Source organism: Trachemys scripta, chromosome 3 (genome assembly GCF_013100865.1).
Source record: "Trachemys scripta elegans isolate TJP31775 chromosome 3, CAS_Tse_1.0, whole genome shotgun sequence".
NCBI lineage: Eukaryota > Metazoa > Chordata > Testudines > Emydidae > Trachemys > Trachemys scripta.
The window spans coordinates 56,884,463-56,905,757 of NC_048300.1; the positions used below are offsets into that span (position 1 = coordinate 56,884,463).

At 45.3% G+C, this 21,295-nt stretch overlaps 1 protein-coding gene across 6 annotated transcripts in view; it reads right to left on the reverse strand.

Moving 5' to 3' along the window:
* The window catches only part of DAAM2 (dishevelled associated activator of morphogenesis 2), a 245,228-nt gene that overhangs the window by 38,766 nt on the left and 185,167 nt on the right, over positions 1 to 21,295 (reverse strand). For 5 of the 6 annotated variants that reach the window (XM_034764798.1, XM_034764800.1, XM_034764799.1 and 2 more), the window contains 7 exons: positions 20,633 to 20,771; positions 19,115 to 19,173; positions 18,522 to 18,706; positions 16,970 to 17,284; positions 8,397 to 8,504; positions 5,344 to 5,376; positions 2,842 to 2,948 (listed from right to left, as the gene is read on the reverse strand). In XM_034764798.1, coding sequence (XP_034620689.1) covers positions 2,842 to 2,948; positions 5,344 to 5,376; positions 8,397 to 8,504; positions 16,970 to 17,284; positions 18,522 to 18,706; positions 19,115 to 19,173; positions 20,633 to 20,771 — 946 coding nt within the window. The remainder of the gene's footprint in view (positions 1 to 2,841; positions 2,949 to 5,343; positions 5,377 to 8,396; positions 8,505 to 16,969; positions 17,285 to 18,521; positions 18,707 to 19,114; positions 19,174 to 20,632; positions 20,772 to 21,295) is intronic. The other variant, XM_034764802.1, reaches the window with a different exon arrangement.

Sequence of the window (21,295 nt, forward strand, 5' to 3'; positions counted from 1 at the left end):
TTTGCCCAAAGATTTTTGCTTCTTTTGTCTTAAATGCGTATTGTGAGGTTGGGAGAGGATTATGGAGCTGTGAATTCTAAATAAAACAACAATTTTGGGGCACATTGTTAGGTCCTTACTCCGCCTTTACTCAGGGAAAGCGCCCATTGTACATTATAAAATTTTTATTTTATAGGCTATTTAATGCACATGGAAAATGCTGGGTTGATAGCCCTGGAGATGGGTGTTTCCTAGTTGCACAGAAAACACCGCAAGTGTCCCTCGCTACTGCTCTATCCATTAGGCTCAAATCTAACCTCCTCAAAGAAAGAAATGAGAGTTCATTCTCCATTTTCCATTCAGTCCTTTGCCTCTCTATTAAGACAATGGGGTCAGAATGTCATTTGCTGTGGGCACCACTTATCTTGAGATGTTGATAATGGGGAACAAGTCCCCATTTTGAATCCAAACTAGATCAGTAGCTACTCAAAGTCCCAAAGACCTTGGGAGGCAGGCCAGTCCTCGCTTACAGACAACCCCCCAACCTGAAGCAAATACTCACCAGCAACTACACACCACACCACAGAAACACCAACCCAGGAACCAATCCCTGTAGCAAACCTCGTTGCCTACTCTGTCCCCATATCTACTCTGGTGACACCATCAGAGGACACAACCACATCAGCCACACCATCAAGGGCTCATTCACCTGCACATCCACTAATGTTATATATGCCATCATGTGCCAGCAATGCCCCTCTGCCACGTACACTGGCCAAACCGGACAGTCCCTCCGCAAAAGAATAAATGGACACAAATCGGACATCAGGAATGGTAACATACATAAGCCAGTAAGTGAACACTTCAATCTCCCTGGTCATTCTATTACAGATTTAAAAGTCGCTATCATTGAACAAAAAAACTTCAGAAACAGACTTCAAAGAGAAACAGCAGAACTAAAATTCATTTGCAAATTCAACACCATTAATCTGGGCTTGAATAGGGACTTGGAGTGGCTGGCTCATTACAGAAGCAGCTTTTCCTCTCCTGGAATTGACACCTCCTCATCTATTATTGGGAGTGGACTACATCCACCATGATTGAATTGGCCCTGTCAACACTGGTTCTCCACTTGCGAAGTAACTTCCTGCTCTCCATGTGTCAGTATATAATGCCTGCATCTGTAACTTTCACTCTATGATCCGAAGAAGTGAGGTTTTTACCCATGAAAGCTTATGCCCAAATAAATCTGTTAGTCTTTAAGGTGCCATCAGACTCCTTGTTGTTTTTGTAGATACAGACTAACACGACTACCCCCGATACTCAAAGTCATGCTCATTTGATGATGGCTTGGTGGACCATGTGAAATGAGCTGATGGCGCTCAGCCTAAGTCCTAGAATACAAGTGTCCACATCTCAGAACCACTCCCCAAGGCCCATTTGCTAGCAGTTGGAAAAAAGACAAGGCCTGGAGAATGACCTCCGCTCTCACTCTTTCAGAGAATTTCCCCAGGTCAGGTCTGAGGCATATGATCAGGGCAGAACAAGGACTGGGGGGAAAAGCTAGTGCCCAAGCTGTTCTTGTTCTTTGGACAGAGACACAAATTCAGTCCCTAGAGCTTTACCCTGGTTCCTTTAACCAGGTTACAGTTAACTTAAATGTATGAAAAAGAAAGATGCGCAAACAACCCAAATATCTTGTTAACAACCCAGGTAACAGGCTTTCACCCTGAGATCCTCTCCCATCGATATAAGATACATTCCACGTGCTTAGGAGAGCTAATCTGGGCCCCAGGGTGTCTCGCTGACATGCCGGCTAATGTCACATAAGTAACTTAATGAGAACCTCAGTAGGTTTCACCAAACAATGGAAAGAACGGGCTCCATTTCTGCTGGTCTGGCTGCAGCTTTGCTTTTAACTGTTAGCTTGCTGGGGCGTGGGGGTGGGGGTGAGGAATCCAACGCTTATTAACCTGCACTTCCTGCTGAGCAATGGAATGATTTTTTCCTGAGTGCTGCCTCAAAAGCTGTCTCCACCCCAGTTGTTGACACGCCTCTCCTCTCTGGTAGCAAGGGGAGTCTTCTTCTGCAGAGCTTAGAACTGAACCAGACCTGTTGTTTAGCAACAGACCTGCAGCCTAGCCGAGAATGGTTGGCAAAGGACATGCAAGGTGTGCATATAGCCCAAATATACAGCATATGAGGACACACAGGTCATTGCAGGAGGATACGGAGGATGCAAAAACATCTGTTGGCACTTAATATCTAAAGTGTCTCCTGAGTGTGTCTCACATTCGCTGCCTTCCCCACAAAGGCAATAATAATGAAACAAAACAAAAAAAGTTGGGGGGGGAGGGGCTGAAGAAAAATGTATTGGATCTGCCAGCATCCTTCAGGAGTCTGGTGTGCTCCCAAAGGGTTTCTCAGAGCAATATGCAGAGAAGAATGTGACAGAAAAACTGCTGCCAAATGACATATATGGTGCACAGTGTGCACCATTATGGGACAGCCCACGTACTGTTGACTGCACAGTGGCCACATTCCCCACATCCACTTGTTTGTGTGTGTTTATGGCAGTTGAGAGTCTACTTGCCTGTGTTTCAATATAGGTCTGTGGAGTGCCTGTGTTTTGGAGGGCCAGGTGTGTTTGCAAACCTGTAAATACATTCGGGTCTCCAGGAGTGGATGCAATTCCACGTAGGCAAGCGCTCATCTGGGTGTGGATACATCTGCATCTGTGTGCACATGCAGGTGTCCATGGTTGATCTCAGTGCGTATTTGGGTGTCCGTGTGTTGGGTCTATCTTTGCCTCTATGCACATTAACCATGCTATACACCGAGAGTTCATAGCTACACACTTACTTGGAGAGGAGAATGACGCAATTCTGAGCCCTTCGGCCATCAATAACAGAAAGTTCTTTAACCTTCCGTGTGGACAAGTATAGGTCCTCAGTTGAGCCCATCTCTTTCTGCAAGTAACCAGACAGAAAAAATAATCAATGCCCTGTTTTTTCTTCCTCTTCTCTCTAGCCAACACCCACAGAATAAACCAAGTATATTAGGCAACAGCCCAGCCTAACCCACTAGCGCTGAACTGGTGGGGAGATTCATCCAGGAGGCAGAATAGGAGATAGGAAGTGCATCAACTTCTAAAGGAGGAGGGACTCAGACAGATTTTCAGCCCAATTCACTAGTCAAACAAATGCTGATCATCATTAGTTGTGCAGGATCATCCTAGCTTTCAGGCATTGGGCCCGATTCTGATCTCACTCCATCGTAAATCAGGAGTAACTCCATCAACAGAGTTACACTGGTGTAAAACCAATATGAGAGCAGAACTGGGTGCATTATGGTGCAGTGCACATGCGTGTGTATATCCCCAGGAACACAGGTCTATTCAGAAGCCTGAATGGCCTCCAGGAGGAAGTGCCTGCAGTAGAGGTTGCTTAGCAGTACGGAAAGGTTGCATCCCAGTTGGAGGCAGTTGGATAAGAGTCCTTGTATTGTCTCTTAACTATTGAGTTCACCATTGGAACACAGGCCTGCCAAATTCCCATTGAACGAGGGATGCCAAGAAACACAGAGAAACGACATGATGAGTGGGATCCCTGGAGTCAGTCAGCTGTACTCGCCACACAAAAACGGGAACCAACGCTAATTTGATGTTCAGCAGAAGCATGCTCCGTGCTGTCTCAGAGCCAGAGTCCCCAGTCCACTGAGGGCCAGAAACTGACCGTGGAGAATTCCCAATTAGGAGAATCTCCACAGGTGTGATGCTGGCAGAGGCAGCATAACCATCTCTGACATCAGCTGCCCTCCAGACCCCAGCGTAAGGAAAAGGAAAGGGTTGAGTCAGGGGGCAGGAAGGGGCATGCGGGAGCAGATTGTCACTAGTCCTGATCCTCCACTGGAGTCAGGTTAGGGAGCTTATGCCAGCAGCTGAGTAGCCCTTCCCTGCAGCTCTAGCTTCTGCAGGGCAGCTGAGGAGAAGAGCGGCAACCAGCTCCCTGTAGTTGTCATTGTCCACTAGTAATGGAGAATTAACCAGGACTCGAGACCCAAAGATGCTTAGTGAGTCTGTTCTCCTCTCAAAGGGCTTGTGTGACTCTGAATATGGCTAATGGAAGCTCTGCACAGGCATGTCTAGAATAGACCTTTTTAAAGCTTTTCATCTCCAAACTACTTTAAAAGGCCCTAGTTAGTACTCTCACATGGCAGAGAAATAACTGATGTGCCTATTTTAGGGACAACCATAAGGGTAAGGCTCCCATTGGGAGTACTTCCCTTAGGCTCTTGTGAAAATCCTAACCTAAGAAACTTGCTTTGGGGAGTTGTTTCTACCACACAACCTTATCCTTTATTGTCCCTTAACATACTGAAAAATACTGAGCTGACCAAAACCATGTATCAGCTTCCCTTGGTGGCCAAGGTTCTTATAGGACTTTCTGGGAAGGGCAGTTCCCAGAGACTTCGTGACCACTATAGGACAGCAGGGACTAACTGCAGAACAAACCCATTTTCGAAAGCTATGCCTTCCTTTGAAGTGTTCTCTACTCTGATTTTATTTAAGTTGCCTGTAATGCGATGAGTAGACAAGTGAGCCTGAATTTCTTCACTTCACGTGCTCACACTTCTGTCTCTCCTCCTGGTCTTTGAGGACTATGAGCCTCCCAAAGAAGGTGGACTGAACCGGACTCCTCTCTCATCTACCTTCTCTGCTCTTTAATTGCCCTGAAGGGTCACTGGGAAACTACCTGAAACCTTCTTCCCAACTCAAGCCTCGGCATCTTCTTCCTGCCCCACAGACAGAAGCTCTTCTTTATTGACTGTTTTGTGGCTGGTGAAAGGGACCTGAAGCGACCGGCCTAGAGACTGAAGTCATCTCCAAAGCAGGTGTGAGCAGGTCAGTGTAAACTTTCCCCACAGTGCCCTACCACGGTGTGTCACACACTGAACTGCAGAAAGCATTGCTACGGTTGAGGAGGACTTCACATTCTATGTCCCATTTGTTCCTTGGCCTCTCTGCTAAAAATGGTCAAGAAGGGGACCACAGAGCAAGCTATACTGATGAGTTTTCCATGATGTGGTCACCTGTCAGTAGAAAACAGACCAAGACCTCCACATTTTGCACAACTGAGTGAAAGGATGATGCTTGTGTTCAGCTTCCTCCCACCCCGGATGAATGCAAGTAGGGGAGCTGCTTGTACCTCCTCCCCATCCAGGCAGGATCTGGTGAAAATCGAGCACTAGATGAGCACAGGGCCCCTTATTTACATGGTGCTGTGTGTTGTCTTTGGTCTGCACACCACAGGAGAATCTTGCAATCCAATAGTTTGTTTTTAGGAGGCAGACAGTGGTACTCACCTGCTTACAGGAGGAAGGGTTAGTTAGCAGGTCCTATGCAGGCAGCAGCCGCAAATAACAGAGAAGGAAACATGCCAAACATTAGCCACGGAGATAAAGATACCAAGTTTAACAAAGAGGCAGATTTTAGCCATACACAGTTTTCTAAGAGAATAAAATTATTTGCAAGTAACCTAGGCCCAGATTGTGAAAAGGTATTTAAGCACTGCTCTGCTCATGGAAAGTCAATGGTACTTGGGCCTTGCGAAGCTGAGTGGCAAGTACCTTTAAAAATCTAGGCCACAGTCCTTATCCAAAGAGCTGCCAAGGTTAACATTCCAGGCTCTGTTCTCCTCTCCTTATGCATTTGCATAGCTCCCCATTGCTAATCATAACTCATTGTGCTTCTAGAGCAACTTCCATCCCGAGATCTCAAGGCATTTTACAAACACTAAATAATTAAGGCTCACGACACCCTTCTGCAGTTGGTATTATCCCCATTTTATAGACAGGCAAACTAAAGCACAGAGAGCTCAAGTGATTTAGTCAACATCATACAGTCAGTGGCAGAGTCAGGAGAGGAGTACAAGAGACCTGCCTCTTAGTCCAGTGCTCGTCCACTGGACGCAACACTGCTTCTGCCCACAGCAGGATATACACGTGCCAAGGGAGGGGAGAACAGATCCTTTTGTCTTTAAAAATAAAGAAGCAGTTTAACAAATGAAACTGGAAAAATATATTAAGACCATGTTAATAGCAGCAGAACAAAGAAATGCCTTATTTACACGCTCACTTTCTGTTTCAAATGCAAAAGAGCAGAGATTTGCTTTGACATTTTTCTTCACAGATATTTGGATGAAGTTTAAAAGTCACGAACCCAGAGTAAACACATAGTTGGCCAGAGTGGAGCATTTCCAACAATAAAAAGGAAGAAAAGACCAAGTGTGAATCAACTGGAAAAGTTCTGATCAGATTTTAATTCATGAGAAACTTTGGTTGCTTGTTAAAAATGGTGAGGACTTGTTGATTGGAATCCAGTTTGCATTGGAATGCATGTAGATGAAAAAGGAAATATCATCATTTAAAGGAGCAACCAAGGAATATTTAAAGAAAAAAATGTGTAAAACTGAAGCCAAAGCTGGAATACAGTCAATAACCTTTAGTACAAAAACATACTATGGTATTCTACACTAATATATCTTACATCAGTGATACTGCAGTGTTTGGGGCTATTGTTATAAAGTACTATAGTATTTTTATAAGGATCAAAAGGACCATTCTGAGACTCCTGGAGGTCATTCTCAGAGGATGGCTCCATTCCAGTGGGAAGGGGTTAGGGTCAGGTTAGATTATGGTTGAACAGGCCAAGCTGCTTTTCAGTGGTTGGTAATGCAGCCATAAATATTATGTTTCTAACTAAGAGTTGGCAGACAAGGACAGCCTCAGCTTTAGATTCTGGGGCCCAAAGGAGACAAGACTTTGGAAGGCCTTTCCTAGTGATGAAGCTCCAATGTTTACATCTTGATGTCATGTGTTGATGCAACATCACTGCATTGTGATGGTGTCTTGCTGCTGTTATGGCTGCTAACACGTACAGATGGCAACTGCCTGTTTCAGCACGGATTCAGGGTTCCCCTCACAGCTGTGGTTATTGCAAATGTCTAAAGCCAGCCATGGACAAGGAATGAATTTCATGTACTTTAGTCTGACTACATTGGATTCTTACTGAGGATTAAATACCTTAGGAGGATATTTTGGGGGTCTTTTATCATGCAAATAATCTGCCTAATCTGAACATCCCAAGATTAGGACAGTTCTGGTCAGTCAGTAATCCTAGCAACCCCACTGAAATGTCAAGATATTTGAGGGGCAAAATGAGGACCAAAGTGCAACATTCTCATCATATAATGGAACCTCGAAAGCTTCCAAGTTGAGATGCTCATCTAGACACCTTTAGGTTAGTGAATCGGAACAGTTCTACTAATCCTGCTTTTATGACGGCTGGAGATACGGTGCCCAGGTTAGTTCTTTACTGGAATCAGTTTGCCAATGCCTGATAATAGAGGTCTGAAACCTAGTGTAGACTCAGTGGTATCGGCTAAAGATGGAAAGGGAAGCCTTGACTAAACTCCTTATGTTTGTACCATTAAATCAGACTGTGCAAGTTATTTTAATATGTTTATAATTTAACACTGGATGAAAAATTACAAGAGAAGAGTGAGAGAACAAAGCTAGCTAAATCTCACTTGGTAATTCTGCAACACTATAGGGGGCAATATTTAAGCATCAAAATAGCGTCTAGCTATCATTTCTGTGTCTGTCTTCAAACTCAGGAGCAATGGCCTGATTCTGCAGTGTTGCAAGAAAGTTTCCCCGAACACATTCCAAACGCTAGAGAAATCTGTGGGAGGGAAGGAGGTAGAAGTACAGCCACGTTCCTGCTGAATCTCATTCCTGGGAAGCAGACAGATTGTAGGTGACTCGCTTTCCAAGAATAGGAGGAGTGGGGAAAAAGACCTTCTAATAAATGGCTGCTATTAGAGTATGATGTTAGTGTCATAATCTGTAACTCTGACAGTTTCTGTAACTCAGCCAGTTTGGCCAATATGTTGTTTGGAAAAAAGCAAAAGCAAAACCCAGCTAATTCTGATCACATAGCTCAATACTCTGTAGCTGCCCAGAGTTTTACCCGGGAGGAATAAGAAGGAAAAAAAAGACAGAAAGAGATTAGGAGCACTGAATACAAAGTTCAAGAGCTTTACAGAAGCTAGCTGCTGCTCAGATCAAATCAGAGCATTACCTGCTGGGATCTGTAGTATCCAAGGGCTACACATTTGGATCAAATATCAAGGCAACAGCACGCTATACTTTGGCCAACGGTTCCCTACCCACCTCCCCGCTCTTGTGCTTTTCTAGGGAGCACCAAACTCTCAAGCAGAAGTAACCCCCTATTGGTTTCTGCCCACCCCCACTGGTGCCAGTGAAGGGTCCAGTCACTAATGTGTCCCATCCTGATCCAGAGTTTCAAGAAATTCAAGGCCTGCAATGCTGGGGGAAAAGAGCCCCACCCTTACCTGGTGTCTTTGATAAGCAGAGAACATTTTTTCAAAATCCTCCAGATCCAGCACCCTGAAAGCCTTTAAGTCATCGATTTCATGCCAGATTGTGCCATGGATCTTCTCCTACAACCCAAAAGAGAAAAATCATACGTTCAGGAGACAAACCACAGTGAAAACTTGTAGCTAAGCACATCCAATTCCAGCAAGGCAGACCCAACTATTGTATCCACTCAGCACAGCACAGGATGCTGCTGTCATTTGGGGGGCATGTTTTGTTTCTGGAAGACACAGTTTTCTAGTCCAAAGAGAAACATTAATACAAATTAATGGGGCTGGTTTTTTAACCTGAGCATTTTGCAATTTGCATTACATCAATTCCCCTTTAAAAATGCCACTTTCCAAGACTAGAATACATCATCGCAGATACCACTCAAGATCCCATGGGTACATTTCCTTCCAACAGTGGCAATTGCTGCAGATGAACATGGTCATGTTGCAGCAGGGTTGTCGTCATAAGAAGGAAATTTAACAAGGACTCTAATGTGTGGGAAATCCCAGACACAATTCTCTCCAGCTGCAGATTTCACAAGACCTTGCTGCAAACCTTAACTGGGTGTGGAATACACCCTGCATGGATATCAAGGAGTCTTCAAGGTTTTCCCTCCAAGTGACTCTCCCCCAATCTTTAAAGTCAAATCATCTCCTATTGGATGGGCTCCCCTGTCAACACCAGAAGATACCCACAGGTCTCAAACAGATGTGATCCGTATCCCAACCTCTCAAACAGCAGCACTGACAGTCACAATGGTGAAGGCAACATGAGGTAGGGCAGACCTCCCCCATCTGGTAGGTGGTTACCATGAAAGAGGGAGTCACCAACATGGGGGAAGCCAGATGCCCTCTCACAACTACATACTCTCCACTGTCACAAGGAAGCTTTTGAAAGCCTTTGAATTTTAAGGCCAGCTGTCAGCTAGCAGAAGGATTGTTGTTGTTTCTTGCAGTCTCAGCAGAGGCACCATGGACTGAACAGCCCCTGGAGACTGAACTACCTTCTCCTCCCCATAAGTTGTCCCTCCAGGGCAATAGGACTCCACTGAGGTGAAAAAAGATCAGACTACATAATAAGATAGAAATATAAAGGAACTGGGAGAAATCTCAGAGGTGAAGGTGCTGCAAAACAGCCCAGCAAGGGGGTCTTGTGGACAGCAAGTAAGGAAAGCCAATGAAACTGCCCCCAACAGGATCTAATTCTGAAGTACCTAAGGTGCACCCATGCAGCAAAGTGTGTTAACACATCATTATAGGAACTAATTAGGAACAGGTTCCACTTCCCATTCACACTCATCAGAGGAGCAAGAGAAATGTAAGCCACAAGGCTCAAGGAAGCAGGAAAAACACCTGATGTAGGGACCAAAAAAAAAGGGGGGGGGGGCTGAAGTGTCTGGAGGAAATTCCTAACAAGGTGGGAAGGTGCAAAGCAAAACCAACACCTTCCTCTCTTGAGGCAGCTTGTGGATGCAAAAACAGAGGGAGGAAAAGCAGTGTGAGTGAGGGAGAGTCATCACAGCCCAGGAAAACCTCCTGTGTGGAGTAGAACCCAGAATCTAATAGGCTCACCAATAGTTTTGTGACTTTTTCTACATCCAGGGTGGTCCTTTCCAGCCACTGCAAAGTCACAATCATAGTCATGACATTTGGACCTTGCCACTAGAATGGGATGAACTGGCTGAAATAACAAGCAGCCCAAACCTCAGGGTTTAGGAACCAAAGCTAATTTTCATGTTCTCCCATTCCTGGATTCCATTTCCAGTCTCAACCAGAAGCATCCAGACAAAGTTAGTTCTCATGCACTTTCCAGCCTGTTTTTGTAGATCCTAAAGTTCCAGACAAGCACCAAAACTTCTTGATGTTTCTCTGAGCTCTCAACCCTTTCTGAGTCACCCCATCACTAGCTGGATGTGTAGCTGTACTATCTGGGGTGGGGGAGTCTTTCTGGAAAAGCCCTAAACCCACGGACGGCTCTAGTTATTTTGCTGCCCCAAGCACTGCAGTCAGGCGGCTTTCGGCGGCATGCCTACGGGAGGCCGGTCCCACACCTTTGGCATACCCGCCACCGAATTGCCGCTGAAACCGTGGGACCAGCGGACCTCCCGCAGGCATGCTGCTGAAGGCAGCCTGACTGCCACCCTCATGGCGATTGGCAGGCCACCCCCCATGGCTTGCCACCCTAGACATGCGCTTGGTGCGCTAGTGCCTGGAGCCGCCCCTGCCTAGACCCCATCAAAATGATAAGCACTGAGAAAAGTTGTGTGGCACATGTTGTGTAAAGTGAAAGTCTGGATGTAACCAAAACAGCTGCTCAAACTCTGTTGATCTAAATACCAGGCTGGAAATCTGTAATGGGAGCAAGATTTCCTTGTGGCTAGAAGGATCATGGGAGGGAGGTAATTCTCACTAGATTTCTGATCTGCCTGGGAACAAGAACTACAAAGGGAGCATCAAAGCAAGTTTCCCCTGTCATGTGCTCCCCCAGAAAAAAATAAAAAAGCAAGCAAACAGAAAGTTACTCCTACTTTTTCTGATTTCAGAAGACATTTGTGCCAAGTATTCTCTTATCTAAGCTGGTTTGCCCATCTCTTGGTTTTATATTACTCAAACCTATACAGACACATCCAGGCTGGGACAGTCTATGTCATGAACAAAAGAACTTCAATCCCAGACAGCCCAGCTTAAATGCTGAAGAAGTATACCAGTTAAGGAAATCCCTTATGCAGAGAGGTGCGGGCAGAACAGCCTTCAGTACACAGAGTGCACACACGGAGGGGCTGTCCCTTCCATTCTTGTGTTGAGACGGACCCTTAAAAAGCTGCAGAGGGCTGCTAGACAATTTCTTCTGTTGCTCTCTTGCTGCTTGGCTGATAGTTTCTTGTCATTGGCCAGAGAGACTGAGCATTTTAAGAGAAACAGACTCACATAGTGTGGTTGCTATGATAAATGATTCCCTTGGCTCCATAAAAATATTTATGGTCCCTAACTAGCAATTTAAAAATAAAAAATTCTTTACTTCTTTTTTTAATTGTTACAAGCCTGCCAAGCTCTGTGGTTTCTCTGCTTTGCACAAGTCTTGGCCTACACTGAGAAACTAAACCCAGGAACTACATTTCCCAGGGTCCCCTAGTGATTAGCTAAGAAATGCCGGGAAGTGGTGTAGTTTGAGAAACATGGGATTAGTCAGGATGAGTCATAATGAAACGTTTGCTCTACTGAGATGGGCTTTTGGTACATTATATTTATAACCTTCCTGCAGTCACTTCATTTCCGCACTTGCGTGTTTGAAATGCAGCATAGTCTGCTGTATGCCCAGAGGGTTATGAAGATGACAAAGCAAGGGGCTGCACAGGGCAGGTGTCCGTACAGCCTTGTCCTCTGTTGGCTGCCAGCTGTTTCCAAGTCATCAAACTCCATCATGCATCAACATAACTTCACAGCATGAGTGAGCCATGACTTCGCTTTGGGAGGCTCCAGACACATTCAGGACTCTCTAGTTCTCCTACAAGTCAAGAGAAACCTGTGAAAATTGTGAATGTCCAGTGAATTTTAGGGCAGGCAACCACTAGATGCATGTAAACTATTCACAACCGAAAGGTGAAACGGCTTGAAATTTGATTTTTTTTTTCCACATTTCATTGCGAGCTTGAAAATGTGATGAAAAATGGATTTTTCCCCTCTTAATAATGGATCCCTTTACCCATGTAAACAAACCTATTTTGACTCATTTTGAGAAAAATGTAGCTTCAATTTTTTTTTTTGGAGGGGAGGCATGGTTTTGATTGACAACAGCTACTTCGTCCCGTTTCATTGCAAAGCAAAATCTGAGACACAAAGAACCACCTGAGACAACAGTGAACATTTCAGGGGGAGATGTTGCAATCCGATCTCCCCACGTAGTTCTGTAACAGGGGGGCCGCCTCCACAGTGCCCTCTCATGGCCTGGGGTGGCTCTGCAGCAGCCCTGTCTCAGTTTCTCATTTTCAGCCTGCTTCAGCAGCTGCCGGAGGGGCTTTCTATTGTAACTTGGGCCTCTGGCTAAAGCCTTAACACAAGTCCTTCCCTTCCTGGGGAATAGAGTTCCTTTGTTTTTGAAATTGGACAAAGTCTTTGCCCCAGTCTCAAACTAGTCCATGACCTCCTTCTCTCTAATTCTTCTGCCCACCCTCTCAGCTTGGCGTTCAGCCCTTCCCTAGCTCCTTCTTTTCCATCTTTCCTCTCACCCCCTCTTGGGCTTCTCTGAGTTGCTGCCTGCTCTTTCCTGAAGAGCCACCCCCTAATGCCTGCCTATCTGGGGTCTTTCACAGGCCTCTGCCTGCCTTGTCTTTTCCTCTGGCCCTCACAACCTTTTTGCAGCCATCTGCTACCAACACTTCCCTTTCTCCCCAGGCCGCTTGGCTAGGTCAGGTTGAGTTACATGACTCACAGGTCACATGACCTTCATTTTCCCCACCTGGGGAGGAGAGCCGGCTGTGTCACAGATGGGGTGGAGACCCATCTCCCTTTAAAAAGGCCAGTCCCCAGTGGTAGGATCCCCTCACTCTGGGACCCATTTGGGGATCACTCTTTTGGCTATGGCATTCATACTGATTTAAGGAACTGTCTACTGAAGAATGTCTCAGCACCTTGCATGTCACTTTCTGCAGGAAGGAAGAATCTCCACTGCTTTCAGTAGTAGCTCATGAACAATGTTCCCACAGAACAGAGCTCTCCAAGAAATTACAGTGCCCCAATCGAAGCAGGACACTCAAGGGTTCTACCCTGAGAATATTTGTGCAAAACAACTGTTTTTTCCATCAATATTAATAACCTGTAATGAAGTGTATTTTTGCCATTTTCCACCAGCAACTAGAACTTTTCACATGGAAATCCCACCGTGTTGTCACGAATCCACCACATGTGGAAATCTGTCATTTTCACAGCAGCAACAGTTTCATGTTTTTGTGGAAAAATTCAACCTCAGGAGCTACTGATAGCTCATCTCAATTGATTGGCCTCTTACAGTTGGTATGCGTACTTCCACCTTTTCATGTTCTCTGTATGTATAAATATCTTCTGTCTGTGTGTTCCACTCTATGCATCTGAAGAAGTGGGCTGCAGCCCACGAAAGCTTACGTTGAAATAAATTTGTTAGTCTCTAAGGTGCCACAAGTTCTCCTGTTCTTTTTGCGGATACAGACTAACATGGCTGCTACTTTGAAACCTGTGGTTGATATGTGATTTTTTTTCACTCTATGGGAAAAGTTATTTGCACGATTCTTTTCATACAAGAGAGGTTGTGGTATATGCCTCATCAGGAAGGCTTTTATTCTGCAATCTCAGCACAGCTCGTGCTGGGTTTGGCTCTAGAGAGACTCATTTGGTAGAGCCACTACTGGCAGTTGGAGGACTCCTAACTGGACAAGTCCATTTGATAGTATCTGGCCAGTAGGTAACAGGAACAGATGTAGGCAAGTAAACCAGTTACTCTGGTAGCTTCAAATGAATTTACTAGTACTTATTGTGAAAATAAAGAGATAAGAGACAGAGTTCAAATCCACATCTGGACTCAAACTTTCAGGTTGTTTAGATCTGGTTCATATTTTGAACTAATAGCAAATATCCAGTCCCAGACATAGGCCTTGTATAAAACCCAGGCTGGAATGATCTGGTGGGGGAAGCAACCCCCATTTTCAGTCTAGGAGCAAAGAAGGAAATCTTCCCGGGAGTTCACAATGGCCACACTGCAATGCTTAGTGTCTTCCCCATCCCTTTTAAAACCAGTAGCTTCCAACAAACAGTATAGTAGTACTGGAATGGAGCTGCGGCGTGGAAGGCATTAACTAGAGCTCAGTCTATGGTATCAAAGTCTCTTTGACACCAGTCATCAATTCAGAACTAAGCTAATAGAGGTTGTGCGTCTCAGGGTGAATTAATGAGTCATTGTTCGTGAGCTGGTGCAGTTTCCTCAAAGCACAAACATCTTTCAGCTGAGCGCTGGGTGAGTTCCCTTTCCCAGAGTGCCCATGAGAATTGTGGGATGCGATTAATTATTGCCAAGTGCTTAGACAACAAGAGTTAGAAAGCAGCTCAGCATTCTCATAATGCACAATAGATGGGCACCTTCCTTCCCAAGCCAATGTTAATGCTGGTGAATGGGGCGGGATCAGCTGCCCTAGATGTCACTCTCCTCTGTGGAGCCACAGAAGTGGTACAACACAGACCATACACGTTTCCGACACATGAACACACAGTGCCTCGCCAACGTAGGCCTCTCAGGGCCCACAATAAGGGCAGAAGGGGATTTTACTCTGCACGGCCAATTCAGCACTGGGTCTCTGTGCTGAGCCCAGCAGCCTTTAAAGATAAGGGAACAAAAACAACCTTTGTGGCAAATTTACATTTCTCAAGACATTTGCAGAGGACCTGCAATTTTCCCCTCCCCTCTCCATTTCCATTCACTCCAGCACCCACAAAGGTGCTAACTGCTCCTTCTGGAGCCTGTCAACTCTCCTCCCTGTTTTGTCCAGAGGGGATGGGCTGCTCCCCATAGAATTAGGAGCCCCAAACCTTGACTCTCATTCACTTCAAAAACATGCTATGGTCCAAGAGATCACCAAGTCCCTTCAACAGCTCTTGGGGTAGGAAGGAAGGTCTTGTAGTTAAGGTACAGGCTTGGAATCAGGAGATCTGGATTTTATCCTTGTTTCTGCCACAGACGCCACATGTAACCTTGTGCAAAGCACTTAAACTTTTTTTCTGTCTTTTGCCTGTCTTGTCTATTTAGATCATAAGGGTAGGGCCTGTCTCCATGTGTATGTACAGTAGCTAGCATAATGGGTCCCGGATCTTGACGGGGGAATCAAGGTGCTACTGTGATACAAATAATAAACCATTTCTATGCCCCAGCTTCCCCATTTGTAAAATAGAGATACCACCTCCTACAAGGTGGATTGATTGTGAGGCTTAATAAATTAGTATTTGTGGGGTGCTTAGAGACTGCAGGGATGAGCACCATAGAAATGCCAACAAATAAGTAAAACTAATAATGATCCCATTAAACCAGCCTTGGTCTGGCTTGACTCTGGGTTCTGAAGGTAGGATTAAAACCCATAAGTTATTCCCCACAGCAATGAGCAGAGAGGAAGTGCCCAGTAGCGGCTTGGGGAACCCACCAGCTCTGAGGGAGATGGCTCAAACATGTTCCTCTCCCTTTTAGTGAGGAACATCAACTTATGGGGCACATTTCGTCACAGCAAACAACCGTCCCAGCTACCCTCCAACTGACAGCACCACAATCTCTGGGATCCACGGAGAGCTCACTAAGTCAAAACACGAACACTGACAAATGATCCCATAGGAACATCCTGCCCCCTACACCTCCCCAAACTATTCCACATTCCTCAAAATAGCATCTTTTACGCACCTCACTGCCCAGCCCTTCAATTTTATTAGCACAGCTGCCTCCACTCCTAACCAGAGGGCAGGATAAGCCTGTGGTTACTGTGCACTAAACAGAAACACCTGTGCCTCTCATTTTTTAAAAATATATGTATTGTTGTTATTTCTTTTCTTCAGCGCACTAAGTCCCATGTTCTAAAAAGGAAAATAAATCCCCACTCTTACATTCTCTCCCACACCCCCACGTGGCCCTGACAGACAAGCACAGACGGTGCAGCAAATATTTCACTTCGTTTTATTTTAAAGAAAAGGAGAGAGAGTGAATTCTTGTGGCATTCCAGAGGTCCCCAGACACTCATTCCAAATGCCTGAGTTGGGCCCCGGGTGAGTTTCAGTCTAAAAAAGAACGTGGGTTTCTAGGCAGCTATCCAAATTCAACACAGACACTTTTTTTATCTGTGGAAAAAAAACACCCAAAAGAGAAGGGAAGAAAAAAAATCCAGCAGGAGGGGGAGAAGCAGAGGGGTGGGAGTGGCTGCAGGGGTGGCAGAAAAGGGGCGAGCTGTGCAACAGTCAATTTGAATTCTTTTCCGTTTCTCACTGCCCCGTCTCTTAGGAATTCTCCCACCAAGAGGGAGAGTAAAGGCAATAAGCTGCAAGTCTAACTGTGAGAGGGGCAGAGGTGGGTTCATGTACAGCCATGACGACATGAGTGATGACAGTGACGGGCTGCTGTCTCCTCTGAGAGGCTGCCCCTGCCAGAGTAACGTAGGCTAATTTGGAAGTCAACTCCGCAACATCTGCCCTGTGCTCTGCCCACAACATGCTATCTGGTCACACAATAGGGATGCTCTTGTTCCATGATGGGAGTCTGTAGAAAGGGGCTAGCTCTAGGCGTTAGCCAAGGGTACACCTGGTTCTGGTTTATGTCATAAGATCCACTGTGGCTGCTCTCATAATTATTGATACACCTGGATCTGATGCAGGAAAGTCTAGGCTGTGCCTTGCTCATGATAATGCAGTCCATTGGGATGAGGTTCATTGCGGAAGAGAGACACGAAGGCATCAACTTCTCACACCATGAACGTCTCCCCACTGGCACCAGCCAACCCGCGGTAATGCCTGACTAGGGCAGATGGGGTGCTACGGTGTCTTACCTCACTCAGTTTGGCCCAGTTGAAGGATTTCAGTGGGTGGGAAGGCTGTGGGATAGATTTCTTCCTCAGGCTGGTCCCGCTGCTGCTGAAGGTGGTTGTGGGAGGGGGCATCATCCCCATGCTGAAAAAAGGAGGGGCTCCAGGTGGGGGAGGTGGCCCTCCTGGTGGAGGTGGCGGAGCAGGTGGAGGGGGACAGCTGGAGAATGGGAGTGGAGGTGCCAGCGGGGGCAAACACTCCATCAGAGAGGAGGGCAAAGCTAATGGGCCCCCAGGAGGGGGTGGCGGAGGGGGTGTGAAGGAAATGCCACCTCCTTGCTGGAAAACAAAAGAATAAGCAAAGGATGTTTAAAATGTACAGTAACTCCATGTTGCCAACTGATGTGATTCTCTCTCACAATATTTGGTGTTTTTCTTAAAGCCCCAGATTGCAGAGTTATGTGATAAGGGAGAATCTCAGCTTTCATTTGAAAGTCAAAAAGTAAGTTTCTAGCCCTCGTGGTAACAGAAAAGAGCTTGAAAATATGACCCTTAAAATGCTCAAAACACAGAGCCAGTATAGAAGGCAAAACGTATTTTTCTTCTGATCCCATGAATTTTGGGGCGCTTACTCATAATTTTTGAAATAATGAATACGTGCCAACTAACCTCACTAGCACAAAGACAGGAGGGAAGCCCCCATCCATAGTGACTAGCTTCTAAGGGCTGCATTTGGGCTCCCGGAGGCTGAGGCACGCTGGGAGTGAGGAAGGCGCTGCACCAGGCAGGACGTAGCTACTGGAAAGGTTAGGCCTGCAGAGTGCAGAAGCAGCTGCAGACCCTCCAGAGGCGCCACAAGGAGCATTTGTCACCTCCATTTCCTATACCTGTATAACTGGTGACGTTTGCATTCCTCCACCATCTCTGGGGGTGAGGGGCAAACACGCTCCATTTGGGGGTTTCAACACAAATTATGGACATCTGCCACATTGTGGGAAGGCACCCCTCAGCTTTTTGTGCATGGTTAAATGAAGAGGGCGATTACAAAAAAAGAATGGGACAGACTATCTATAGACATGTGGGCATTGACCCCTGTATATTTTACCAGGGCACATACCCTGGACCCTAATGCAGGTCTATGCAGCCTTTATGCTGCAATCAGAGGTGTGATTGCATCATGGGCTGGCATATCTGTGCTAGCTTCAATTAAGCGAGAACAGCTACAAATAGGTCTGGCGATGCAGCCGGCTGGGCAGCAGCACAGGCTAGCAATGCAAGTACGCACCCAAGAGTCTCAGTGTGCTTGTACAACCGATGCTGAAGCCCATGCTACCATGCCTTCACTGCTATTTTTAGCCATGCTAGCATGGGTAAAGCTAGTGCAGGTACGTCTATCCATGCTGCAATCAGACTTCCGATTGCAGCGCAGACCTATCCTAAGCCTCCAGCTTTGCAGCTATATACTCAGACTCCCTTGGTATGGGGGGCAGACACAATTCATCGTTATTGTGCCTTTGCGCATTATTCATTCGCTTCTGTGGGTTAAAGGATGAGAAGAAAAGTCTCAGCCTCATACCGAGAACTCATTGAATTGAGCTACCAGGTCTGTCATTTGGTCCCGGGTCTGGCGCAGTTCCAAGGATTCTTTCTGCAGCTTGTCCTTCATCTTGTTCAATGTTTTCATCATTTCATCTTTCTCTTGGGTCTTTATCTCACATTCTCTTTCCTTCTTTTCCAGTCTGCTCATCAGCTCTGTGTGTTCTACAGAGAGAATGAGGAAGCATGACTGATTAAACAAAACCCATGAAAGCTCTAAGGAGATGTAAGCTAGATTGAGATAAATAATGCAAACTGGTGGTGGTGGGGACTTATAACCAGGAGCAGTGGGCTGAAACTGGGCCAAGGAATATGTAGACTGATTTTCAGCATATATTACTTGACAGAGGCTTCTTCGGCTGTCGAATAATCACCTATGAACATTTGTGGAAGCCCCATCACTTGAGCCATTTAAACTAGACTAGAGAAGGCATTGGGAAATATATTACTAGGACCAATCAAGCATTATCCCATGGGGATATGGACCGGAGGATCAAAAAGGTCATCTCTATCTCTACTGTCTATCATTGTGTGATTAAATCTCAGTTCTTCAAACAGAGAGAGACCACGTACCTTTTCTGAATTTCTCCGCCTGATCCCTCCACTGTTTCACTTCATTCTCATTCACCAGCCTGAAAGATGAAACCAGATTATTTATGGTCTATTCTGAGCCATCCAGCCCTGTGGGCAACTAGCCACAATGAAAGATGACTGGAAAAGACAACTTGCTGAATTGTAGTATTTCCATACTGGATCAGATCACTGGCCTATCTAGTTCAGTATCCTGCTCCCCACAGTAGCCAATACCTGATGATGATATAATTGGCCCTTAATGTGTCTGCATTATTATTTAATGCTATACATGGGGTAGGGGGGGATCCTTCCTGATCCCTTTTGTGGTAAGTGGATGTCCTGACAGTATGACATCTATTTACTTTTATCACAGCCCTTGTGGCTAAAATTATTACTACTGCTGGTCACAAATTATCCTGACCCTTTTTTAAGTTGTAGGTAGCCTTTTTATTGCACTTTTGCAGTTGTGTTTTTGTTTCTTGGAGAGAGGCGGGCTACATTTTAGATAATGTATTGCCAGACAATGTCAATACCTCAGACCGCCATGGCCATTTCTCACTAGTGAAAGAAAATACTCAGGAGAAGGAGTGATTGGATAGGCAACAGAAGGAGCAACTATGAAAAAAAAGACCAGGTGCAAGGTCTACAATGAGGTCCCATGTTGGGATGGAGAGAAGGAAGTCAACTACAGTGTATTTTTCAAAACAGCTAATGAGAAATTAGCTCTGGCTCACAGAAGGCACTGTATAATTTTTAATAGAATAGAATTTAGTTCTATATAGGAGTTTATACTCAAAATATTGCAAAGCACTTTACAGTGTCTAGACCAGAGGTTTTCCACCTATAGCTCATGGGCCGTGAGTGGCCCCCAGAGGTCACTGCAGAATCGAATGGTTTGGCAGTGGAAGGTACAGTGCAGCACAAGGAATGGGTGCACGGGAGGAGTTGCGTGGAGGGATGGCTCATGTGACCACCTCTCTCACATGAAGCATTTCACAGAATGAAATAACTGGAGAATCATTGGCCAAAACCGCATGTGGGTGAGGGAGGGAGCAGATATTTTATGGAGAGGTAAAAATTATTTATGCTATTTGGCTGCTGATTTTATGTTATTTGAAATCTTCCTGAATTAACCCAAAGCTATGGATGAAGAAGATCTAAGTAGAGCTGGTCAAGTTTAAGAAAATGTCAATGAAACTTTCATCAACACTTTGAAAAAACACAAAAAAAACAAACAATTTTGTGAACATTTCATGACTTTTCTTCCTTGATTTTCCACCAGCTCTATAGCTAACAGAACTCAAAGAGCACAGGAAAGTAAAACATACCCTGGAAAATAAGGAACAGATTAAGCTACAGTTTGGAAAGCAATTAACTAGAAAATTTATAACAGCTTACAATAAAATATAATCTAGATGCAAGCTCCTCAGTGCAGGGACTTGGTATTTTTTTTTAAGTGCCATTTACAACATAAGTGCTGGATAACAGAATTAAGAAAGAATAATTAACACAATTTACATCTTAATGATGTTCTTGACATTGAAGTTGTCCAGCGGAGCTATATCTGGATCATCCCCTTTCTCATCCTGAAGAACGATTTGTTGTAGTATTCTGTCTAACAGCTGCCACTGCTGGAAATGTCCCCCGTTCCGCTTATCTGCAGGGAGAAACACCAATGTACAAGGGTCACTATTAACATCTGAAGTGCCTGGAATCCCTTTATTCCCCAGACAACAGGCCAATGTTCCTCGCTTTCTTTCTACCCATCTTAACAAAATGGGGTGGGTGGGGAGTTTGTCCCATTGCAGGTAAATTATAGAACATCGGTCCTGGTTCCGCATGGTCTTGCGCCTTATATTGTCATTTACACTTGAGCAACAAGGGTGTAAAATCCTATCAAATCAGACTAGTAGGAAAAGTGCATGCACAATCATGCACCTAATTTGCACATTCAAATTCCATGATTTCTACTGCAGATCAGGTAAGTGTGTGCAGAAATGCACCTACAGAGGTGTCTCCATAGGTCAGAGTTGTGACTTTGCTACTTGCTGGGGGCGGATTTTGGGGGGGGGGAATGCGGGGTTGGTATCTAGATACCACAGTGCCCAGGCATTTTACAAATATTTATATTTACAATTTGCATGCTCAGCTATCTGTAATTCAGTTCAATACAACTTTGTG